This window comes from Notamacropus eugenii, chromosome 5 (assembly GCF_028372415.1).
Source record: "Notamacropus eugenii isolate mMacEug1 chromosome 5, mMacEug1.pri_v2, whole genome shotgun sequence".
Lineage (NCBI taxonomy): Eukaryota > Metazoa > Chordata > Mammalia > Diprotodontia > Macropodidae > Notamacropus > Notamacropus eugenii.
Window position 1 is genome coordinate 98,462,195 of NC_092876.1, and position 25,236 is coordinate 98,487,430.

The window sequence follows — 25,236 nt, forward strand, 5'->3', positions numbered from 1 at the left end:
TGTCCAAGTACCTAGTCAAATCTATACCTTATCAGATGTGAAAAGTGATTCAATTCAAGAATTATACAAATGTAAAGGGGTAGGTAAGAGGAGAGCTCATTGGCTGGAATCACTTTATGAAAAACCCCAACAATGACTACACATTTTGTTATGTTTTTGTTATTAGAGACAGCAGCATGACATAGCAGAGAGGGGCCTTGCAGTAGGGATGCTTCAGTATAAGTCCTTCCTCTGACACACATTGCCTGTGACCAGTATGGGATTCTGGAAGACCCAAAGGAGGACTTTGGAAAAAATAAATCACATTTCCATACATAAGTAACAGACACTTCTCATTAGTAAGGCACATGGAATTATTGGAATAAGAGTGCCTTTTTCATTTGACAAAGATTGCTGGAAAAACTAGAAATATGATAGAAATTAGGCTTGGAGCAATTTATCATACCATATATCATAAGAAGCTCCAAATGGCCACAAAACTAAATATTAAAGATGACACTTTTTTTTTTAAATGGAGAAGAATGGAAAAAGGTACCATTCACAACTATGGTTAGGGGAAGGATTCCTAAGTTAATTAAGAATAGAGATGACCACTGAAGATAAAATGGACAATTTTCGTTATATAAAATTAAAAAGCTTTTTGCAAAAAAAATCATTATAGCTAAGATTACAATAAATGCAATTAACTGGGAAAAGAGTCTTTATAAAAAATATTTTTGTTAAAGGTCTTATAGCCAACAGACAGAAGGAAATGATACAAATATCTAAGAATAAGAGCCACTCCTACAGAAGATAAATAGTAAAAGGATATGAATAGGCAATTTTCAAAAGAAGAAATGCAATCATATAAAAGAACCTTATGAAAAAAGAATCAGAATCACAAATAAAAAATGCAAACTAAAAGAACACTAAGGTTTCACCTCACATCATGGAACAAAATATATAAATCACAAATGATGGAAGGGTTTTAGGTGAATCAGAATACTAATAAACTGTTGCGAGAGTTATAAATTGATGTAACAATTCTGGAAAACAATTTACAACATATAGCCGATCTGTATACCCTTTGTTCCACTACTGGGAAAATAACCCAAAGAGGTCAATAACGGGAAAGGGCTCATACATAAAAAATACTTATAGCAGTCCTTTATGTGGTAGTAAAAAACCTGAAACAAGGCAGGTAGTTATTAAAAGGGAACTAGAGGAACAAACTACGTTATATGAATGTAACACAATATCATCATGTCATAAGAAATCACAAATATGAAGAATTCACAGAAACTCGGGAAGACCTGTATGAACTAATGTTGAGTAAAATAAGTAGAACAAGGCCATAACAATGTAGAAGAAAACAGCTGTAAATGACTTCAGAACATTGATGAAGCATACCTCCTGACTCTTGGAAGGGGTGAAGGACTATAGGTGTGAAATAAGATAGTTTTAGAAACTGCCAAGGTGTTGTTTTGCTTGGCTATACTTATTAAATACAAGGGAGGACTTTCAAGTGGGAAGGATAGAAACAGAGTTGGCGGAAAGTGAAAGACATATTTAAAAACAGAAAAAGAAAGAAAAGAGCACTGATAAAAAAAGTGCAGCTGGAGACAAATAGGACAATTTTGTTACTACTTTGTAAAATACATATTTTAAAAAGAAACAAATGACATAACAGATGTTCTTAGTTTAATACACTATACTTCTTGTCCTTGGTATATTGAAGTGCTTACATTTGTTGATAATTATTAAATAATGTCAAGAGAAAGTAAATGTATGGTGTTTTATGTAAAATACCAAGTATTTGGGGGAGGGGCGCAGTAATCATACAGTTCTAACGAATAAGAGTGTAGTTCATTAGAAGGGCAGTGGTTAAATGTCTGAAATCTGCTTTTTAAAAGTTGACACAGCTCCCGCGTTTGACTGTGCTGCTGGCATAGCTGCTTCCAACATTGTCTTGGAAGGAAATATATACTTACTGAGGTTAAAGAAACTGTCAGAAGAGAATATACTTTCAAATACTCCATTTTCAGACCTACTCACAAACGTGGCAATATGAAACTTTTAACACTCGTTAGAAAGCATTCGGCAGCCGTATGTTTCTGAGGAATCTTCTTTCTGCCATTAGCCATATTTCACTCATTGCAATTCTGGAAGCATTAAGAAGCCTAGAGTGTCTCTATTAATCAACCAATAAGCATTTATTAGAGTCTACTAGTTACCTTCTCACTGTGCTAGTCAAAGAGGATACAAAAACAAAAAAGAGGAACAACTCCCTACTCACAAAGAGTATGAAGGGAAATAGCATGAACATATAAAAGGTTCAGCTAAAGAGAATAGATACAAATAAACCCAAGACTGTTTTCAAAGGAGAAGTGCAGCAAATAAAATTAATAAAGGTAAACTGAGGTACAGGGCTCCAAGCAAAATCAGTTTGTTAACAGTGACAAATACAACTGTTAACAAAATGGGTCAGATTGGCAACCTCAGTGAAGCCAGTGACCCAGATGAGGAGGGGACCCTCTTTATTGACACATAAAAAATAAGGGGTGGAGAAAAAGTGACAGCTTATAGGTCTGAAGCAATAAGAAAGGTGGGCTGGCATCCATATGAGGTTAATCACTGCCCCTCTCTGACAATTAAGGAAAGTTAATTGTTTTCTGAGACTCATCTGCATTCTTTAATCTTTGCTAGGGGATTAAAACTACCAGACTTGCTGCCCTTTTAGAAGAGATTAAAAATTGCCCTAATTGCATAAGGATAGATGACATATCTTTTAGGGATGTTAGCAACTTGCAGGGCTTAAAGATAACCAACAATGTCCTAGAAGTATCCTAGAGGCTACTTGTGAAAGATGAGTTTTTCTAGACTTTTTTGCAGGTCTACAGCTTCATCCTACTCCATTCCTCAATGAGAGAAATTCATGCTGCTTTGAGTACTCTAAGAGCTTAGATGGCTAACAGTTACCCCTCCAAATCTTCAAAACATTTCTGCTGAAGAATCAAGTTGAGGTTTATTCATTGCTATAATAAATGGCTCCCTGAGATGGGGTAGGAATATGTTGGGAAATGGAGATAATGTACAAACAAAAGAGATCAAGAAAATTTTATTTCAAAAAAGAATCAGGCCAAGGTAATACCAGGAAAGAAAGTATACGAGGATTTTGAGGCTCTGGTGACTTGATTACAGTTAAATATTTTTAATACATCCTTTTTTAGTTTTCCTATGTTTAAAAAAGTAGAACTAATAAGTTTTCAAAGAACTCTAGAGCAAAAAATGCTTTGATTAAAGGCTTATTAATACAATATTCTATGTGTCCACATTGGTGATTCTCCATTTAGCTTTAAATGAAATGCTGAAGAATGCTACCAAGAGATGGGACAAGACAGACTTTTGAAAAGGACACTGAGTACACAACTTTTGATTTATATTGATCCCAAGGATACCGATTAAAATACAGGACCAAAAACATACACATACACACCAACACAGGCCATAAAGGAAAGAAAACAAAACTGTTCCAGTAAATGGCTCTCTTTTCTTTTCTTTTTTCCTACTGTTTACAAAAATTGAATCTGAAAGAAAAAACCTAACTAAAGGCAATTTCATCATATTTTGTTTATCAAACATACCTAGTTTTATATTTCAAGAAAAAAAACAGATCCTCCACAGTGAAAACACCATTCCCTATTATTAAAGCCTCACTTTTAAACTACAAAGAACAAGTCCCTTGGCCCATCTGGATATAACAGTTGAATGAATAACTTCAGGTCCAGGAGGAGGAGCTTCCTTTCAAGTGTGGCTTCTTATAATTATGTTCACTGGTTTCATATTTCATAGTGATTATTCATATCAGTGATTCTTTTGCTGTTCTACACAGTGACAACATATGTATGCTTAAGAAAAAATATGCCATTTTTTTAAACAAAGAACTTAAATAGCTTTGGATCCTAATAATCATTTTAATTCTGAACAAAGATTTCTCCAAAGCAACTTCATTTTTTCTGGTGTGGCATCTGTTTCTCTGGAAACAGATGCTGAAAACTGGTGAAGACTACTAAGTAATTAGAATCTGGGCAAGTTTCAGTGATTGAGGCAAAGAGGATTGGTGAAATATAATAGAAGTAACTGAATAAATGTTAACGACTCAAAAGGTTCTCACTTTTAAAAAGGATAATTATCATTTTTTAACTTGATGTTAAGCAAAGTGTAAGAGGTAAGATTCTTTTAATCAAAAGAAAATATTTTTTAACAGCTAAAGTATGGAACTGGGAATTCTCTTTAATAGTCAGTAACGTAATCATTAATATAAAACTGTTCCATATTATTTATAAATGAACAAATAAGAATATTAGTCATATTGTATTTGAGGTATACTTTCATGCTCAATAAAATCAATTTTAGTTCAGCATGTTACATTCCTTAAAGTATACATTTCTAAACATGAAAATTGTTGCACCTAACAGACACAGAATAAAAGTATTTATTTGGAAATAAAAAAGGAATGTGGTTATTCTTTGAAGGACTTATATATGAAATTTATTCAGTACAATCTCAGTGTGATAGATACCCAAATAAATTTATGACAATATCATGGGCTTTAGAGGAAAGGGACTTTACAGATCATTAACTATTATTTTCAGATGAGGAAAATGAAGCACAAAGTATTTAACTTTTAAATATGGATGCTCTGACTCCAAATATACTGGGATTGGCATACAGAAGCAATTCATTATCTGTATAGTTATGTAGATATTTGATAAGGCATCTCGGTGGCACAGTGAATTGAACACTGGATCTAGATCCAGCAAGGCCTGTGTTCAAATCAGTCCTCGGCTACTTGATAGTTGTGTGACCCTGGGCAAATTACTTGGTTTCCTATTCTGTAAAGTGGAGATACCAATAGCATCAAGTTCCAGGGTTATTGTGCAGATAAAATGAGATAATATTTATACAATGCTTTACAAACCTTAAAGTGCTATATAAATGCTATTATTATTACAATAACTTTTTATTTTCATTGTTTCTTTGGAAAAGAGAATGTACTGTTGGGGAGGGACATTCTACAATGATAATTATCTTTTTTCATACTGTTCACAATTAAGATTACTTTTCAGTAGATAAAATGTAGGCTTATACAAATCTGCATATTGGAATTTTAATGTCTTTGAAGATAATCTTTCATGCTTTAAAGTAGGATCTAATAAATACCATGGAAATGCAATGACTCAAACTAGGTTACATATACACCAATTTTTTAAAAGTCTGTACATACGGTTATAAGGAGAAGATTTAACATTAGAGAACTTACCATCGCTCAATGTGCAAATTTGAAAAAGTCAGCGAGGCTGCTTCTCGAGTTAACAATTTGAAACCACATTGTGTGTCTCTGATTTCTTTGACACAGAGGAACCATACCAGAAAGTGGAATCCATGCATGAGAAAAGTTCGGAAATAGGAACGCTGAAAACAAAGTACAGACACAATTTAGATGGCATTCCCATTTATTTGTCAAGGGTACTCTAAAGTCGTGGAAAGTATCTGACTGCACAGAACTATGTTTTAATTTTGAATTGACTGTGTACACCTAACATATAAACAAAGTTCCATTAGCTTCCCCAACAAAACATATCAAAAGGACAGATTTTTAAATTTAATAAAAACAAGTGAGAATGCCTGGAAGCTAAGCTGCTGAGCAGGGGCACTAAATAACGAGTTTCTGAGTTATTAATGGTTGAGAAGGAGAAGAAATACTATAGTACTTCCTAAGAGCACAAGGCTCCAGGCAGTCTACCATGAAAAACGAGCTTTATGTTGCTACAAGCAAGGAGTAGATCATCATGTGTATTTACGATTCCTCTTTGCCTCACAAACTTTTGTCAGTCTAAGAGAAAGCTGATAGTTATCATGGTAGAATGTAATAAAGACAGACTAAAACGCAGTCTCCTGTAAAGAGCAGTGGACTTGGAGTGAAGATATCTGGGTTTGAACAGCAGTTTTAACACGAAATCATTTAACTTGAGCTTTGGTTTCCTTATCTGTAAAATGGGGATAAATGAAATTTGTACCAGCTACTGCTCAGAGGTCACAGGATCACAGATTTTTGAAATGCAAGGGAACTTACAGGGAACTAGCTTCAATACTATCATTTTAAAGGTAAGGGAATAAACTCCCAGAGATTAGTGACTTACTCAAAGTCACACAGTAAGAAGGGGGAGAGCCAGGATTTGAATGAAGTCCTCAGAGCCTTAAACCAGAACTCTTTCCATTGTTCCATATAGCATCTAATAGATAAAATTCTTTACATAGCAGGTGTGAGTAGTCTTTTAACATTTTAATATTTGTCCAAGGTAGTCCCAAGAGAGTTTCTGGATGATCTTTAAAAAGGATGCACATGCCGAACAAACAAAGCCTCACTGTATAAGGCAGATGATATAAACAGTATAAACAGTCCAGCTGTATGGTTTCACGATGGGGTGGCCAAAACTTTTTCTAGCAATTGCTCACACTGACATGTAAAGCACTCTGCATGTGTTAAAGTGCTATGATAAGTCATCCCATTTGATTTTCTCAACAATCTTGTGAATTCGGTGCTAGGAGTATTTCCATCTCACAGACAAGTTAAATGACTTGGTCAGGGTCACACAGAGATAATAAATATATGAAGCAGAAATCAAACTCTGATCTTCCAACGCCAATTCCAGCATTTTATCCACTAATCAGGGCTTCTTAAACTTTTTCCCCTTGCAACCTCTTCAGGACTATTTGCAGAAAAAAAAAGTAGGTCTTTCAGAAGAAGTTTGCTCTTGGCTCCAGGAATTTCTCTGTCTGTCACCCATGCTTAGAATGCTCTCCCTCCTCATCTCTGCCTACTGGCTTCCCTGAATTCTTTCTAGTCCCAGCTAAAATCCTTCCTTCTAGAGGAAGTCTTTCCCAATCCCTCTAAATGTTGGTGCCTTCCTTCTCTTAATCACTTCCTATTTATCCTGGATATAGCTTATTTGTACATATTTGTCTGCTGGCTGTCGTCTCCATTAGATTGTGGCCAGGACCATCTTTTGCTTTCTTTTATATCTCCAGTGTTTTGCACAGTGCCCAGCATATAGCAGATGCTTAATGAATGTTTATTGACTGATCAGGAAAAAAAAAAGTGACACAGGGTAAATAAATTGACTTGACTCTTTCTCTGCTTCCCACAAACATGTTCAAGTCTATTCCATACTTAATAAACCTCTACTTGACAAGTGTACTAAAGCACTGCTGGTAGAGCTGTAAATTGATCCAACTACTCTGGAAAGCAAGTTGGAAAGATACTTCAAAATTTGCCAGCATATCACTTATTCCAGCAATCCCACCACTGGTGGGCGTATACCTCAAGAGAACAAAGAAAGGAAAATAAGACCTACATGTCAAAAATATTTATAGCAGATTGGTTTTGGTCAGTGCAAAGAACTGGAAACAAAGTGAGTACCTACTGATTGAGGGAGTAAAGGCTGAACAAATTATGGAATATGAATGTAACGTACATTTTTATACTGTAAGGAATAACAAAAGGCATGGATTCAGGGGAACTCAAAAGGAATGCTATGAATCAATGCAAGTGAAGAATACCGAAGCAGAACAACTTACACAATGACTACAACACTGTAAAGGAAAACAACCACACGGATTGAACAACTACAATCAATGATCAATTGGGCTTCCAGAAGACTAATCATGAAGCATTTTTTGACAGAGGTTTAGAATGAGATAAATATTATCATACACAGCCATTGCATGGATCTGTTTTACTCAAATACTCTTATTTGCTATAATGGTGGGCTTTTCTAGGGGTCGGAGGGACCAGGCAGACAGGGGAGAATTAGAGAGAAGAATATGGGTAGAATAATGATGCAAAAAAGAAAGAAAGAAAAAGTCAGTGAAACATTCAAAGTACATATGAGAGAACACATCAAAGTCCAGAAGAGGACACAGACAAGGAGGGCAGTATTCAAACTACTGTGTTAAATTTAGTATAGAAAAATCAATAAGCACATGCTAAGTGCTTACTATGCATGTGCCAAGCACTGTGCTAAGAGCTCATGATACAAAGAGAATAACAGAAATTCATGGTGTCATATAGAATCATTCTTTCTTCTGCTCTTCTATCTACCCAAACCTGATTAACTGAGAAGATGATAGTGTCTCTGACAGTAACAGGAAGTGAAGAAGAAGGAGAAGAGAATTATTGTTTTTGACTTGTTTTAATTTTGTTTTGGACAGGCTGAGTTTGAGATACCTATGGAATAGATCCATTTTAAAGTGACCATTATGCAATCAATGATATGGTTGGGGTTGGTTTTATAGATCTGGGAATCATCTATAAAGAGATGACAATTGAACCTATGGGAGCTAAAGATCACTAAGCATATACTTTAAACTATACATCACAGTCATATACCATCATCTCATTTCTGTTCTTCTGTGTACAAGGACATGTTTGTTAACTGTTATCATATTTCTAATAATAAAGAAAAAAATTTCATTTGACTTGTCATGATCTCAAGTTATCTTCTTGTATCTCTCCCTTCCTTTCACTGCCAAACTCCTACAAAGAATTATCTATACTTGTTGCCTTCACGTCTTCCTGACCCACTTACTTTGTCATCCTCTGAAATCTAACTTCTGATCTCATCTCTCAAGCACAACTGCTTTCTCTAAAGGTCTTTCTTAATTTATAAATCTTAATGGACTTCTATTTCTCCTTGTTTCTGACCTCTGAGTTTTTGATACTACTGATGATTCTTTCCTCCTAGATAACTCTCTATTTTCTTGCCTCTCAAGACACTGTTCACTTCCTACTTTTTCTAATCATTTCTTCTCAGTCTCTTCTGCTGGATCATCATTCTACCTCCTGTCTTCTTGGCATGGTTGTTGATAAGAATTCTAGTCTGAGTACTTTTCTCTTTCTATACTTTCTCAGATATTGTGTTAATTCCTAAGGGTTTAAGAATAATTTTTTATGCAGATGATTTCCCAAACCCTGTACAGCCAGTCCTAATCGCTCTCCCCACTTTTAGTCTTGCATTATCAGCTGCCTGCTAGATATCTTCTCCTGTATGTCTTGTAGGCAGCCCAATTAAACATACGTAAAACATATTCTCAATATGTTCCCCTCTAAACCTCCTTCCAAACTTCTATTGAGAACACCACCATCCTCCCAGTCAGCTATATTCACAAGTTCTGAATCATCCTTTACTCTTCTCTCTTTTTCACATTCCTCCTCCATCTCCACATTAATATCTAATCCATTGTCAAGTGCTGATCCTTCTACCTCCACATCTCTCCCAGTTGTCTCCTTCCCTTTCAGACGGCCATTGCAGTGATTCAGGATGCAATGGCCTCTTACCTGTGCAGTAACTTCCTAAGTGGTCTCCCTCATTCCATTCTCTCCTCTGTTCTTTCTGTCATCTAGAAAGTTGCCAGAATAATCACCCCAGGGCACAGGTCTGACTATGTCACTAACTTCAAAAACTTCAAGGAACTCTCATTGCTTAGAAGATATAAAATACACTCTTTAGCATTTAAAGATCTCTAAAACCACGTATTAACTATCATTACAAAATTATTTCAAATTATAAACCTATATATACACACACGAATAAAACTATTTATCTCTCTCTCTGTGTATATATATATATATACACACACATACATATACATATATATAAAAATATAAAACTATGAATTCTACATTCTAGCTAAACTGGACTAAAAGCTCTTTTCCAAAAGTGACACTCAGATTTTTAGAAATGCTACTTCATGTCTTCTACTCAGCTCTCATCTTGATATCTCAGGAAGTCTTGTCTTTCCTGCAAGGTTCAGCTCAGATGCCATCTTTTCCATTAAGCTTTCTCTGATTCCCTCAGCTCTTCTGTCTTCTTCCACTTCTATTTTCTTTTATACTATACCAGATATTGCATGCTCTAGTATGATGTAAACTCCTTGAAGTAGGGCCTGTCTCATTTGTCATAAATATCTCAGTTTATCCCAATCTGCAGCTTTGGGTAGGAACCACACTACAGGAAGTACTAAGAAAAAGCTGATACTTCGATGATTCCGTTATTTTATCAGTGATATTACTATTACAGCAGATAACACCCTCACTGTGCCTTTCAATCTTTAATTTTTGAAAATACTTGGTAGAATCCTTTAAATATTAGGTGCAATATTAAAATGTATTATTAAGCAAATTCCTTTAGGTAAAAACTATTTTGATATACATAAACTTTCACACTGCACCTCTGGGGTAGAATGGCAGATTTTGACTCAACATAACTGCTGTCTCAAAGTGAAAGGAGTCTGTGCTACTTGGGTCTTCGGGGAAGGGCTGATGAGCAGTTGGGATGAGGTGGAGGGAAGGTCTGAGCAGCATGCTGCTGCAGTGGAGAGTGCTAAATGTGGAAAATCCAAGCTGTACCATTCACTACTTGTGTGACATAAGCATGTCATCTAACCTCCCTGGACCTCACTGTTCTTGTCTTTAAAATGAAAGAGCTGGACTAAATTACCTCTAAGGTCCCTTCTGGATCTGAAGATCAGAGTTCAGGTTCTACTTCTAAACATACTGGCCATGTAACCATAAACAAGTCATTTAAGTCACTTAACCTCTAAGTACCCTAAGAGACACTAAATTATCAGCAAGCTGCTCTTACACATAAGTGGAAGTTACTAATTCCAATAAAATCATAGGTCCAGATTAAAAAAAGTTCCTTTTTGTCTTCTATGATTCTATGAATTACAAATTAAAAACCAATAAAATTGTTAGATCTCTTTGATAGTCACTAAAAATATATAATTTTGTGTATCTTGCAATAATAAATATTCAAAAGGGAGCCATATAGTGGTCAAGAGAGGCAGATATAATGAAAATGCCTATTTTCAAAGAGCCAAAATCATCCCTCTCTGTTCTTCTGTTGAAAAAAGATTCTAGATAATAAGGTAGGAGAGACTGTATAGCTTTGAAATCACAGTACTGAAAACTTTTAACTTTTTTTTAGGTAATTTTCAAAGGTATTTGCAAAAACGTGGTAATATGTGTATATATACATGATAGGACCTGCCTAAAGGTCTTTAAAAAATTCTGAAACATTTAAAAAACAGGTAGAGTCAAAATATTTTAGAGAACTTACTGGTCTCGGATCTGCTATCGTATGATGTAGTGGCACCTCTTCCTTTAAGGCTCAACTCAAAAGTTGACTACTCTATCACGCCTTCCTCAACACTCTTTGCCAGACGACCCCAACACTAGCTCTTTGTCTTATTCTTTGTATCTGCCACTGTTCATAGTACAGTGCCTTGCAAATAGCAGGTGCTCGATAAATATATGTTCTTATATATTACTTGAAAAAATTTCATCAGGATGAACATTCCTTTTACTGATAAATATTAATTCACTACCCATTTCTAATAATAACAAAATCTAAGAAGCAATAATAGAAAGGAAAATTCCAATCCAAATAATGTAAATTACTTAGGAAAGAACTCTATTTGATAAATACTGCTGGGAAAACTGCAAAGCAGTTTGGCAGAAATTGCGCTTAGATGATCACCTTACATCATATTCCACAATATGTTCTAAATGGATATGTGACCTTACTATGAATGATCATACAAAAAAACATTAGAAGGGAAGGAGATCATACACCTCTCCTAGCTATGGGTAAGAGACATATTCTTAAACAAAAAAAAGATAGAGGCAACTACAAAAGATAAAATAGATAACTTTGATTACATAAAATGGTAAAGCTTCTTCACAGACAAAATTAATGCACCTAGGATAAGAAGGAAAGTGGTTGAATGTGAAATTTCAAATTTCTTTAATAAGGGTTTGGTATCCAAGATATCTAATCTATTAACACACACACACACACACACACACACACACACACACACAATAGACATACACATACTCCTCAACAGCTAAATGGTCAAAGATATAAGCAAGTAGTTCTCAAAATAATTGTAAAACATTAATAACCACATGAAAGAATGCTCCAAATCATTAAAAATAAAGGAAGTACAAATCAAATCAACCCTGAAGTTTCACCTTACACCATGGAAGATGACACCTGGAAAAGATGACAAAAATGGGAATAGTCAATGTTAGGGTTGTGGGAGAAAGGACAGGCACACTGATATATTGTTGGTAGAGCTGTGAATGAGTGCAATTTGGAATTAAGCAAATAAAGTGACTAAAATGTGCATGCTCTTGGATTCAGAGATTCAGTTACTGGGCTTATAACCCAAGGAAGCTATTGAAAAGAAGAAAGTTCTCACATAAAACAAAACATTTATAGCTGCCCTTTTTGTGATATCAAAGAACTGGAAACAAAGTTGGTACTCACTGACTAGAGAATGACTAAACAAACTGTGGTACATGAATGTGATGGAGTATTATCATAAGAAATGATGAATGTGATAAATACAGAGAAACATGGAAAGATCAATACGAACTGACATAAAGTGACGTAAGCAGAGCCAAAAAACCAATATATATGTATATGCATGTGTATATACATATATATGTATACACGCACACAGCAACAATGTAAATGGAAAGAAGACCTAAACAAATAAAAATTCAAAATTGAATTTGTAAAATTATAAAAAATAAGTATAGTTCAAAAGAATTATAAAAGGACACTGAATCCACCACTCTGTGGAGGTGGGTGGTTCGCAAGTGTTACATACTGTACATGTTTTCAGACTTTTCAGGGGGCTGATTTTTTTCTGTTCTTTTTCTTTTCCTATCTTTAAAAAAATACTATTTGTTTATACAAGATGGCTCTCTGGAAGGAAGAAGGATACTGAGTAAACTACGATGGTGCTGAAAAAAAAGCTATCAATCAAAACTTATTGTAAAAAAAAGAATATGGTTTCAAGACTAGCCAAGGACAAAAAAAAATCATCTAGTGGCTAACATTCTTGTACTGAAGCTATCTCTCCACACTTAACTAGGCTGACAGTGACTAGGTGACAGTCTATTGCTGACTTGTACTTGAAGCCTTTCTTCCTTGGCAGAGCCTCCCAGAACCTGTACTTCACTGGCATAGCTTTCAAGAATCCAAGTTCATCTCCATACCACAATGGGAGACCAACACAGGCCTTTATATTTGTTGAATTTGATGGATGAATTAACTATTATTTAGAAAAAGACAAATGGAAAAAAAAAATGAAACATATTATAGCAAATAAAAAGATCAATTTATTATGATGAAACTACTAAAAAATTAACAGGAAGCAAATTGTGAGAAAACTATTAATGTAATCTGAGACTATAGCTACTACTTCCCCATGAGAATATATTTAATACAAAATACTTAAACTTCCAAGCTTTCCTTGAAGAAACTGTCATACAGTATAAAAGTCAGAGCTTTCACCAAGGTAGTACATGAACATGAACAGATTCACTGGAGTCATGATGACCATTCCAACAATAAGAGGAACACAAATTGAGAAGTACCAAAAACATGAGAAAATGTAGAAGGAAAACGGTAGCACCAATGCAAAATATAGTCATCCAAGTAGGAATAGGTATTAGGGGACAGTTTGCTCCCAAGAAGTTTACAATTCTATTTAGTAGAAAAGGAAATTTCCACCTTCCAGTTCTTCATATTGTCTCATCACTACCTACTTATTCAGAGTCCTATGTATTAAGCACTGTTTTGGTTTTTTTTTTGTATTTAAAGGAGACCAAGAAACAAGGTCTCTGTCATTAAGGATACCACTGCCAAAAAGTTATACAACCAGATTACCAGCTGATCTTATTTGGGTGGTTTGAATCCATGATTGTATTAGTGTAGTAAACTCCTATTGAGGAAACTGCCTCAACCAAAGCAGCTCTTCTACAACCTGCAGTCTTGGAGAGTTGCCTTGAATACTGAGGATAAGTGACTCTCCCAGGGGAACACGGACAGCATGTGTCAGAAGTAGGACATGAACCATGGTCAGCCTGCTGACTCTCTAACCATTAAGACATGCTGTCTCTCTGCCAATCTTTTTTAATCATAAATATCAAGGGCCATTCTTCTTTCTCAAAAGAAGAATCCTCTTGGAAGTTTCTCCCAAACAAAAGAATGGTGCCTTTATTCTCTATCACCACAAAAGAATAAAAAATTAACAAGGGCTTGAGGCATATAAGCTTTTAAATAATTTAAACTGACGGAGAGGTAAACTTATGGTAGGGAGTATTAAGAAGGTATTAATATTTTTCATATGTAGCTGAATCAAATAAAAACTAAATCAGAGGAAGACATTTATTTTCTTTCACCTCTAGAATCATTATTACTAAATAAATACTAATGGTGTGACGAGGTTAAATTTCTCAGTAGAAGTATAATATATATCACTGTATTTTTCTTTCATAATACATTTTCATCCCCTTTCCCTCTAGGTGCCCCACAGATTTTCTAACATACACTACCTAATTTCCAGAGATTAGTTTCTTCTTGTAGTTTACAGAGCCTTCCTAAGACTTCTTATACTGTAAAATAAAAGTCAGATACTAAATGGCAAAGGAATAATAAGATTTTCGATTTCATTGCTTTTCTAACACAAAGGCAACACAAAGAAAGACAACCACTTGGACTCTTGTGTAAAACTCAAAATATACCATTTAAAAGTGGGTTAACATGACAAGTGTTAGACTCTACACAAATTATTTTCAATTGTTTTCCTTTTGAAGTTTTCTATCTCACTGTATTAGGACTCTGTACATTCTAAGAGAAGTTCAATAATACAAATATTAGTATCCTATTTTTTTCCTGTTTCTACCAGTCTTTGAACTTTAGAAAGCCTAAACTCATTTATATTTTCAGAATATTGCGCTTAAATAAATGCATCAAATTCTTCAAGCTTTCTTTTAAAAAAGATAAAAGAGGTCTTTTTTTCTTAAACTTGAAAGGCTCATTTAATTTCTTGCACTATGAATACAGGCCACCTCATGAAAGCCTTACCTGAGCTATTGATTCTTTCTCCAGATGAGCTCGAGATCCACAAGCAATAGCCATTTGATCCTGGTGGGGAAAAGCAACCAAAAAAAAAAATCACAATATTTTATGTGCAGCTGCTACATAACTTGTAGTCCTGAAGAGATGTCTGGTGCATCAATATCTTGTCATTGATAAAAAGATTAATTGATTAGCAATGTGAATGTTCCACAGTGTGGGGAAATGAAATTTTTCTTTTATCATTGGTGTTTTTAGTAACTCATTTATAAAATATCTTCATATTTAATATTATTTGGTAATTTAAAAATATATTTTAGTTTAATTTAATAATGTTAATATATTTTAACATCCCATTTAAAATATATTTTATTGCTTTCATTAAAGCAATTTAATTTTTAAATTTTAAATTAATTTTTAAAATTTAAAATTTCAAGCTCCAATCTTTTCCTTCCTCCCTCCTTGAAAAGGCAAGCAATTTGATATCAATTATACAAGTGAAGTCAAGTAAAATGTATTTCCATATTAGCCATGTTGTTAAAGAAAACAGACAAAAAAACTAAAACACAAAAAATTAAGAAAAAAAAGTATGCTTCAATCTGCATTCGTATTTCATTCTTTCTCTGGAGGTTGACAGCATTTTTCATCACGTGTCCTTTGGAATTTTCTTGGATCACAGTCTTGATCAGAGTAGCTAAATCTTTCACAGCTGATCATCCTTAAAACATTGTGCACAATGTTTTCTGGTTCTGTTCACTTAACTTTGTATTAGTTCATATAAATCTTCCCAGGTTTTTCTGAAGCCATCCTGCTTGATTATTTCTTATAACACAATAGTATTCCATCACAATTATACACCATGACTTGTTTAGCCATTCCCCAAATGATGGGCATTCTTTTGATTTCCAATTCTTTACTACCACAGAAAGAGTTGCCATAAATATGTCTGTACAAATGAATCTTTTTCTCTTTTGTTTGGATCACTTTAGGATATAGGCCTGGTATTGCTGAGTCAAAGACTATGCACAGTTTTACAGCTCTTTGAGTGTGGTTTCAAATTGTTCTTCAGAACAGAACAACTCATGTTTATTTGGTACTTCAATGTTTAAGACTTTTCCTATAGTTTGTAGATTTAAAAAACAGTATTATAATACTTACCAGATGGGAGAATATTGGGGGCTATTATAAAAAGGTGATTTTACATATGTGTATGCATACATTTATTTCCATTCTTCAAACAGCCAACATTAAGGAGAAAAAGCTAGTATAAAATGGGGATAATACATTACCAGCTTCAAAGGACTGCTGTGAGAATTTAGTGAAAGTACAGTATAACTTTATAAATCATAAAATGCTAAATAAGTAAAAGTTAATAATAATGATCATAATGAACACTGGACCAGGAGTCTGAAGATAGGTTTCCTAGTACTGGCTCTGCCACTAACGAGCTGGGTGATCCTGGACAAAAAAATGGCTTTACCTCCTTGGACCTTAGTCATCTCACCGTAAAATGAAAGGGCTGAACTAGATGAACACTAAGATGCCTCCTAACTCTAACATTCTAAGATAAGTTTGTTTTTTGTTTCCTTTGGGGGTGTGGGAGTAGGAGGTGACAGTAAGGCAGGAAGTGACTGAGAGCAAACAGCAGAAGGGAAAAATTTCATATTATATTACATCATATCATATATGATATTATCAAAAGATGCTGTTAATGATGGCATAAGTCTGCAGTCCCCGCTACCTGAGACTAAGACTGAGACTGGTGGACTGAGTAACCTCTGGAGTTCTGAGAGTTGATCACCAAGGGTCACACTAAGATCAGTAATGACACAAAGAGCACCTCCCATCAGGCAACGGCCCCTCTCAGCTTCCCACCCCTCCCCAGGCTGCCTAGGGAGGGAGGCGCCAGTCCAGGTTTGAAATGGATTAGGCCAACACTCTTATGCCAATCAGCAGTGGTACTGGGCCTGTGAATAGCTGCTGTACTTCCAGTCTGAACGAAGTGGGGAGACCCAGTCTCAAAACAAAACAAACAAAACAAACCCCACCAACAACAATAACACCCCTGGCACTCAATAATAAATTATATTTAATTTTACAGAAAAGAAAAGCTACAAAGCTTCTATTTCTATAGTATCACTAATAGCAGAAGCTTGTACACATATTCTCCCTACCCACCCCTATCATCACTGTTTTTAAACTATCTCTCTTGGTGTTTTTTTTTATTTTAGCAAATGGTAAGGAGTGACAGTTTTTACTAGAAACAGCGAAAAACTTCCACCTAAAATCTTTTCATATTTTTTTTTCCAGCTTATCAGCACAGCTTACTCCCTGAGGGCTTTTAACATCTTTGGTTTTTTTGTAAATCAGAAAAGTATATGAGTGTGTTATACATGGGACCTTAAAGAGGAAATGAGTTCATGGTACTGACCTCAGTATCAGGAGGAATTAATCTAAAGAGCTTATAAATGATAAGCCAACTTGTTAGACTTCTTCACAAATGAAGGGTATCCTTGTTCTAAAAACTGTGCCTAAGGAAGAATATCTAGGAGGATATGGGGCCTTTCCACCAAAAGTCTTAAGGAACAATATGGAGTTCAAATCTATTCAGGTCAAGTACTTTTGCTAGTCTGTGAGAGATGGGAAATAATACAGAATTGGCTTAGAAAAAAAAGGTGGGGGCACTGGGGCACGTTCTACATGAAAGTACTACACTATTTTTTAAGAAGGAAATGTCTAATCAGAATTGCTCTCATAATGCTCTTCTAAAACATTTCATGGATGGTGATCCAGGAGAACTGAGCCTGAGGGAATTAAGAAAAGAAGGAAATGTGCAACATTCCAAAATAAAAAAAGTAAGATTCTATCAGAACAAATCATGAGAGTAAAAATACACAATATAGAAAACATGTCTCATGCTGAAATGCATTTTCTTTTTCTTGGATAATACACTTATAAACTGATAACTGATTAAACTTCCTAAAGTAACCAACCTACGGGGGGGACTGCTACTTTTGCTGGTCAGTTGTTTCAGTCATTTCCAACTCTTTGTGACTGAATTTAGGGTTTTCTTGGCAAAGATGATGGCGTGATTTTCCATTTCCTTCTCCAGCTCAATTTATAGATGAGGAAATGGAGGTAAATGGAGTAAGTGACTTGCCCAAGGTCACTCAGCCACTAAGTCTCTGTGGCCAGATTTCAACTCGGAAGTTTCAACTCTTCCCACAGTCGTCATCATAATGATAACAATGAGTCACATTTATATGTTACTTCAATAACTCTATAAAGTAGGTAGGACAGTGATATTATTGTCATCTTACAGATAAGAAAACTAGAGCTCAGAGAGAGATTAAGTGACGTGGCTGTGGCCTTACACACTTGAATGCTTGTTTTGCAGGCTTACATTCACTAACAGAACCTAGTTACTGCTAGAGATGGGATCATTACCAAAAGGAGAAAAAGCTCTGTCAGAAAGTAGTAAGTCTCTTCTTGAAGGTTTACAAGACAGACTGATCAGTTGCTGGGGATACTGTAAGAGGGTTCCTTGTTCAATGAGGCTTTAGACTAGATAACTTCTTGAAGAACCTTCCAACTCTAAGCATCAAAAATTTATTTTTTTTTGGCATTTTTGATAAAAATAATTTCTTAAGCATTCCCTGAGTTCTTTAACATAGTAAACAGAAAATAATGTCACCTTTTCTTGATGATTCAGGGTCATTAGGAACCAATGAGATCAAAAGAGCTATTTGCTGCTCCTGTACTAGATGATCCTACATTGCTGTGCTTTTTCAATTTGTGTTTAGTTTTTCTTTCTCCTTTCTTGTTCTCAGCTGTCCTTGTGTTCCTTGTCAGTGTTGGATTCACCTGCATGGTGCTCTCCTAAAGTTGCCATTTTTAATCTGCTTTTGGTTTAGAAACTAGATAATAAAGGTTGCTAGAATTAGGATCACAGTATTATAGAGCTAGAGTTTGAAGGGACCTCAAAAGCCATCTTATCCAACCCCTAGGCCCAGGGAGATCATGTGATTTGCCCAAGATCACACAAGTAATAACCACCAGAGGCAAGATCTGAACCCAGATTCTCCAACTCTAGAGTAAGGCTCTTTCTACAGTAACACATAGACAGGCTTCCATGGAGGGCTTCAGAAGCTCTCCTGTGATCAAAAGGAATAAGTTTTAGATGTATGGACTTTGTGATATCTACTATTTTTGTTTTTCTGCTTATGTCCTAGTTCTGGGCTATAATTTGTAATATTATGATAATACAAATAAGTTCTGGAAAAAAACACTACTTTATTTTAGAAAGATGAATGTAAAGCAAACATATTCATTAGTAGAGCTTATGACTCACTGACCAGAAATGAAAAATTTGGTAATAAAGTATTTTTAAGAAAAAGCCAGAAAAATGGTAAGAATAAAAAAGATATGGAATTGACATGCGAAGTCCTTATTCCATAGTTAGGGATTACGAAAAGTTCTGTTCAAGCTATTTACTACTTAGTTTAAAACCTAAAAAAAAGATAAAAGGACATTTTAAAGAGAAATAATTACATGCGATTTTGGCCTTCAGATCTTGGAAGGTCGCTCAGACCCACAAAAGTGATTAGAGCATTCTAATACTAACATATGAGTAAGATAGGGAGTAAACTTCTTGCAGTTTCAGTGAAAAATGAAACCTAAGAAAGGAAACAAAGACAGAAGTCAATGATAAAAATGCTATAAAAATTCCTGAGGTAATGCCTACAAATATGAAACTGTAAATATGTACTATTTTTAGTCAGCTAGTGCCCTCTAGTGAGGGAGAACACAGAGATGTAAGCTTCCACAACACAGAACCCATATTTTTAAATTTGTGCTGTATAAATAAAGTACAACAAACACCATGAACAGACAAGGAAATTTTCACTGGGCTTCTTTGTAGACTATTAGTTATAGATTATAACTGCCATTGTTTTAAATGAGTATTCTCTCCCTCTCCCATGCCCATGCCCATTCCTTAAAAGTACCGGATGTTACATATTTATAACTTCAATATATCTATGACTTTATCACTTCGAGTTTACCCTCTAATGATCTGAATCACAATACATCCATAGCTTCTCAACCTTTGTGGCTTCACAAAATGCAAATATTCCCATAAATACTCTATGGGAAGTCCACCTAATACACCGGGGTCCTTCTTGGGACCTTTTGTGGGTACCAATGATGCAGATATACTGTGTCAGCTGTCATATGACTTGTGCCACTTTTAGATTTCTTTTAGTGAGTAATTTGTTGTTAGTAATACTGTTTCAATTTATTTATGCTCACCATGTACCTTCCCAATTGCCTTTTGGCAATTTTAATTTTTTAATTTTTTAAGTTTTAATTCTCCAGAGACCTTGGTGTTTCATGAGTGCCAGCTATATGTATCATAGGGAGAACACTGATGCTAAGCAGTTATATTTTTATTGCATGAAGGTTAGTGATAGTTTATAATACTCCAAAGGCAATTTAACCCACTTTCTTCCTCCTTTTCAATATCTACCCAGTTCACTGTCCATCCACTATGTCTGTCCAAGACAGAAGTACTGATTTGACTAGCTCTGAGTTGTCCGCTGTATTGCATGTAGCATGTAGTGTTTGTGACAAAATGAATTCTTTATCATTTGGTTTTTTCTGTGTGAAAAGTTAGGTCACTTACTATGATTGTAATGCTGAAAAAGTCACTTCAGCCCTCTGGGCTTCAGTTTCATGATCTATAAACTGGGATTGGCCCAGATGAAAGACTCTAAGATTCCTTCTAGATCTAAATCTCAGATTTTATAAGGTTATGAAATCCTTTAAATGATTATATTTATTTAGATGGGACTACAATGTTTGAGGGCTTGAAATAATTCACAAATAAGGTCATCTGCTGGACATCACCATTTATTAAGAAATGAGGGAAATTTGACACTTTTATTTTGCATCTTAAGATGTTCTAATCATGTTTGTTATATTTATAAATTAATGTAGATTTAAATGAATTCTATTTTGAGAATTCTGAAATAATTAGATAATTTGATAATAATTAAAATTAAATCAATTCATAATAAAATAGAGATTTTGATACAATTAGATATCCAAGGGTGCCACAAAACCAGGGCAGGAATAAAGGACACAACGGTAATTTAATAATTCCTTATTTCATGTTTTCAAAAAATGATAAAATTAATAAAGTTTTTAAAAGCCTCCCTTTACACAACTTCTTTTTATAGGAAGGCCTATGTCAGTCAATCAAACAACCACAGACCATATTTCACTGGCAGATAAGGAAACAGATTAGGAAGAAGTTTGAGAATTATTTCTGGCACACTCTTCTATCCCACTTTCTTAAATGACCTGGGGTAAGTGATTTCATTTTTCTACAGTTGCTACACCAGGAGAAAGGTACAATTTTACCTGTAAGCCCATTTTTCATAGGAGGAATAACAAAGGGAAAATACCTACACAGTCTTCAGTTGTTTTATGGCAAAACCTTCCATAAAGGTTTTTAATAATGTCAGTGAACTGCTTGCCCCAGTATTAGTCGAACCAATCTTACATTCAGGAGAGTAACTACTAATTTTTAAATATCTGTACTTAAGTGGTAGAGTAGCTAGAGTATTGATCCTGGAGTCAGAAAATCTTAAATTCAAAGCCAACCTGAGACACTTACTAGCTATCTGCCTCCCAGAAAGTCACTTAAGTTTTGGGTACTTTAATTTCCTCACCAGAGAATTAGGATAATAAAAGGATCTACCTCCCAGGGTTGTTAGAGGATAAAATGAGATAATATTGATAAAGAACTTTACAAATGGTAAGGCAATATATAAATATCATCCTCCTCATCATTATCTTCATCTTGGGTGATGAAATGAACAGTTTAATAATACTGCAGCAGGTGGTTCATTCACTCTGGGGTTTGGAACAATGGCCACTGCTTAGCATGAAAGCTCCATCTGCATTGACAGATAAGTGAATATGTTTGGGGAGGGAGGGGGAGGAAGCAGAATGGTCCCTTTCACATTCTCTGACCCAGGTAGCCTGGCCTTTTTGCTGTTTCTCACACATAATACTCCATCTCCTGACTCTGGACCTTTACCCCACCTCATCTGCCTCTTAGGATCCCTCATTTCCTCTAGAACTCTGTTCAAGTAACATCTACTACATGGAGCCTTCATGCACCAAAAATTACCTTTTCTTTATACATGTTGCTACTCTGTTGATAAACATTTATGGAGCTCTCCCATTAGGAATGTAAGCTCCCTGAAGGAAGAGATGATTTCATTTTTGTCTCTATATGACTAGAGGCCCATGATGGTACCTGGTACTGAACAGGTGCTTAATAAGTACTTCACACTCTAGTGAAGCAGTGCTGCAAACCTTTAGTAAGAACGAGCCCATTAGCTCTCAAGGGGACCCAGTTCCCTTTTGAATAAGTTTAATTATAAGGAAGTTTCTCCTTCCATCAAGCATAACCTTGTCTCTTTGCGACTTCCACCCACTGCTCCTATTCTGTCCTCTGGGGCAAGGGAGAGTAAGTCTAGTCTACCTTCCACACAAACGTCCTTATATACTTAAAGGTAGCTTTTGACCAATAGAGGCAATTCACTGATTATCTCTGGGTATTAACAAGAGATTAGCATCAAGTACTGTTTGATAAGCTTTGTGCTTCTGTCCTTCTTGTCCTGATGACAGACTCCTCCTATCCCTTCCTTCAGACTCAAAGGCTGACTTCGTCAAGGAAGGCAGCACCATGGCAGCTGGTTCCCCAATCACAGGTCCAATCCTTTGGGAAGGGCCATCGAATCAAGTGGAAAGATATTTTCTAAAACATTGTTAGAGAAAATGTTAAACAGGACTGCTTAAAAACAAACTCAGAGGGTGCTTAGACATATTAAGCATATTAAACAAAGGTGAGAACGTAACAAATTTGCATGGTAAGTATTAATACTTTTGTAAAAGGAAAAAGGCAGTTGGGTGGCACAGTTGGGTGGCACAGTGGATAGAGCACTGGGCCTGGAGTCAGGAAGACCAGAGTTCAAATCCTACATCAGACCTTACTAGCTATGTGACCCTGGGTAAGTCACTTAACCCTGTTTGCCTCAGTTTCCCCACCTGCAAAATGAAATGGAGAAGGAAAAGGAAAACCAGTCCAGAATTTTTGCCATGATCCAAATCTGCTCATGAAGGGTCAGATATAACTGAAATGACTCAACAACGAAGTAAACGATCAGGGACTCAAAAGAAACTGGCAGGATAGTTATTTGGGCTCTCACAGAAGAACTGTCATATAAAGTACAATATTACAATCCTTAAAGATAGTAATATGATAAAAAAAGAAATCCTAAACCTTTCAGGTTTGTGTTAGTCTTTAACTTATACTTCAGTGGATGGATGAGTTTATCAATGTGGTTCCTCCTTCTAGTGGTATTAATCCATTTATGGCTCTCATTCCACGTGATTTTTCTCCATGTCTTTCATAAATCCTCTATAAAGTACCTACCCAAAATGTTGGACACCTTCCTCTAAGGCTTTCTGATATTCTGTGGGTACCAGTGGAGTCTTCAGGTCACTCGTGCACTACCATCTGTCTAATTAAATAATCAGCACATATACTTTTGGAACAACATATTTCCAAGAAACAATCTTTTATGCCATTTCTTGCATGCAAATCCTCAGTCACATTTCGCTATAGCTTACTCATGCTGACATGCATTTCCCTATTGCTGTTTCAGGTACTGGCAATCTGAGGGCAGTGTTTCATAAACTGGTCAAAAAGTGCTGTCAAGAGAATAATGATGTAAAAATGGTTTTTTTCTGTCTTTCATTATGTGGGAAATATATTTCTATTATAATTAACTGTAATATTTATATATGGGCTTTGTTCACAAATTTTTCTTTTGATATTTTCTTATTGATATTTTAGGAGTAATTATAAAATATTATACTCACAGGCCAAGGCTGTAGATTTCCAAGTTCCTTTTCTAATTTTTCAAGGTCTGCAAATTTTGTGGCTCCATCAGCATCTGCCATAAGGATCTTCCTCCCTCGAGAAGTGAATACACCCTGCATTTAGAAATGTCAATAAAAATACTTTTATTTTTAATAAATTTACAAAATTACACAAAGTTTTAGTTGAATTATTTCATTCAAAATACTTAAGACTAAAAGAGGCTGAAGGAGAGAAAAGCTAAAATTCAGTGAGATCAAATAAATCACATCCATGTTCATAATGTTCAAATCTTTACAAACTTAGAGTTACTTGTATTACTTTTTGCTACAACCCATTTTTGACTGTACAGATGCAAAGGAATGGTGAGAATTTATCATTAATTATGGAGAAGCAGTGTGCATAGAGGACAGACATCTGGCCTCAGATTCAGAAGACCTGGTTCAAATCCTGTCTCTTCCACATATTGACTATATGATCCTGGCAAGTTCCTTTACCTCTCAATGCCCCAGACAACCCTCTGAGACTATAACCTTTAGAGAAGATGCCCCTTTGCACTGGGAGAGGGCATGTTTGACCCCAGTGTTGTCAAACTCAAACAGATTCCTGCAGGCTACCTTCTGACTTAGAAAACCACATATTAACATTAACTATATTGTCCTGTATTTTTATTTATGTTGTAAAACATTTCCCAATTTCATTTTAATTTCCTTTGGGGACAATGAATTTGATCTCTCTACCCTACGCTAACGAAATACAGGTGCTGTCCAAAAAATTTTTTTTTATAAAGTAATGTAGGTTTAAGCAACTACTTTGGGGAATAATTTCAAAATTAAATGTCTCTGGGTTCAGTAAAGTAAAGGTTCCTTATCCTGGCCCTAACATAACAAATATCTGCAAATAACCATTTACTACTGTCGAAGTGCTTCTGTAGCCTGTATGCCAACAACCCTTTTATGTTTCAATCTACTCTCTAACCATATTTTTAGCTTAAAATTCACTTTATCCAGTAAAGTATATGGCTTTTAGATAAGCCCATTACTGTATATCCTTAGCACTTTTATTATTTTCCACATATTGAACATTTGCATTGTTAAATAAACATTCTTAGGCAAAGAATAGATTTATATTCTTTATAGCCTAGATTGCAAAATGCTGGCAAAGGCTACTTCATATAATTCTATGCAAATAGTGGATAATGAATAAATATTATTTAACTGTCTAATAAACTCCAGTCTTTTAAGTTAAGTCACTAATATTTTTGTCAATTATCTGGTTGCTGGAGTTGATAGTATTACCATT

The 25,236-nt window shown here is 35.2% G+C and overlaps 1 protein-coding gene across 1 annotated transcript in view; it reads right to left on the minus strand.

Moving 5' to 3' along the window:
• ALG5 (ALG5 dolichyl-phosphate beta-glucosyltransferase) overlaps positions 1-25,236 on the minus strand; it is a 45,438-nt gene that overhangs the window by 5,152 nt on the left and 15,050 nt on the right. Inside the window, exons 6-8 of the mRNA XM_072610387.1 lie at positions 23,937-24,050; positions 14,988-15,047; positions 5,303-5,454 (exon numbers count right to left, since the gene is read on the minus strand). Coding sequence (XP_072466488.1) covers positions 5,303-5,454; positions 14,988-15,047; positions 23,937-24,050 — 326 coding nt within the window. The remainder of the gene's footprint in view (positions 1-5,302; positions 5,455-14,987; positions 15,048-23,936; positions 24,051-25,236) is intronic.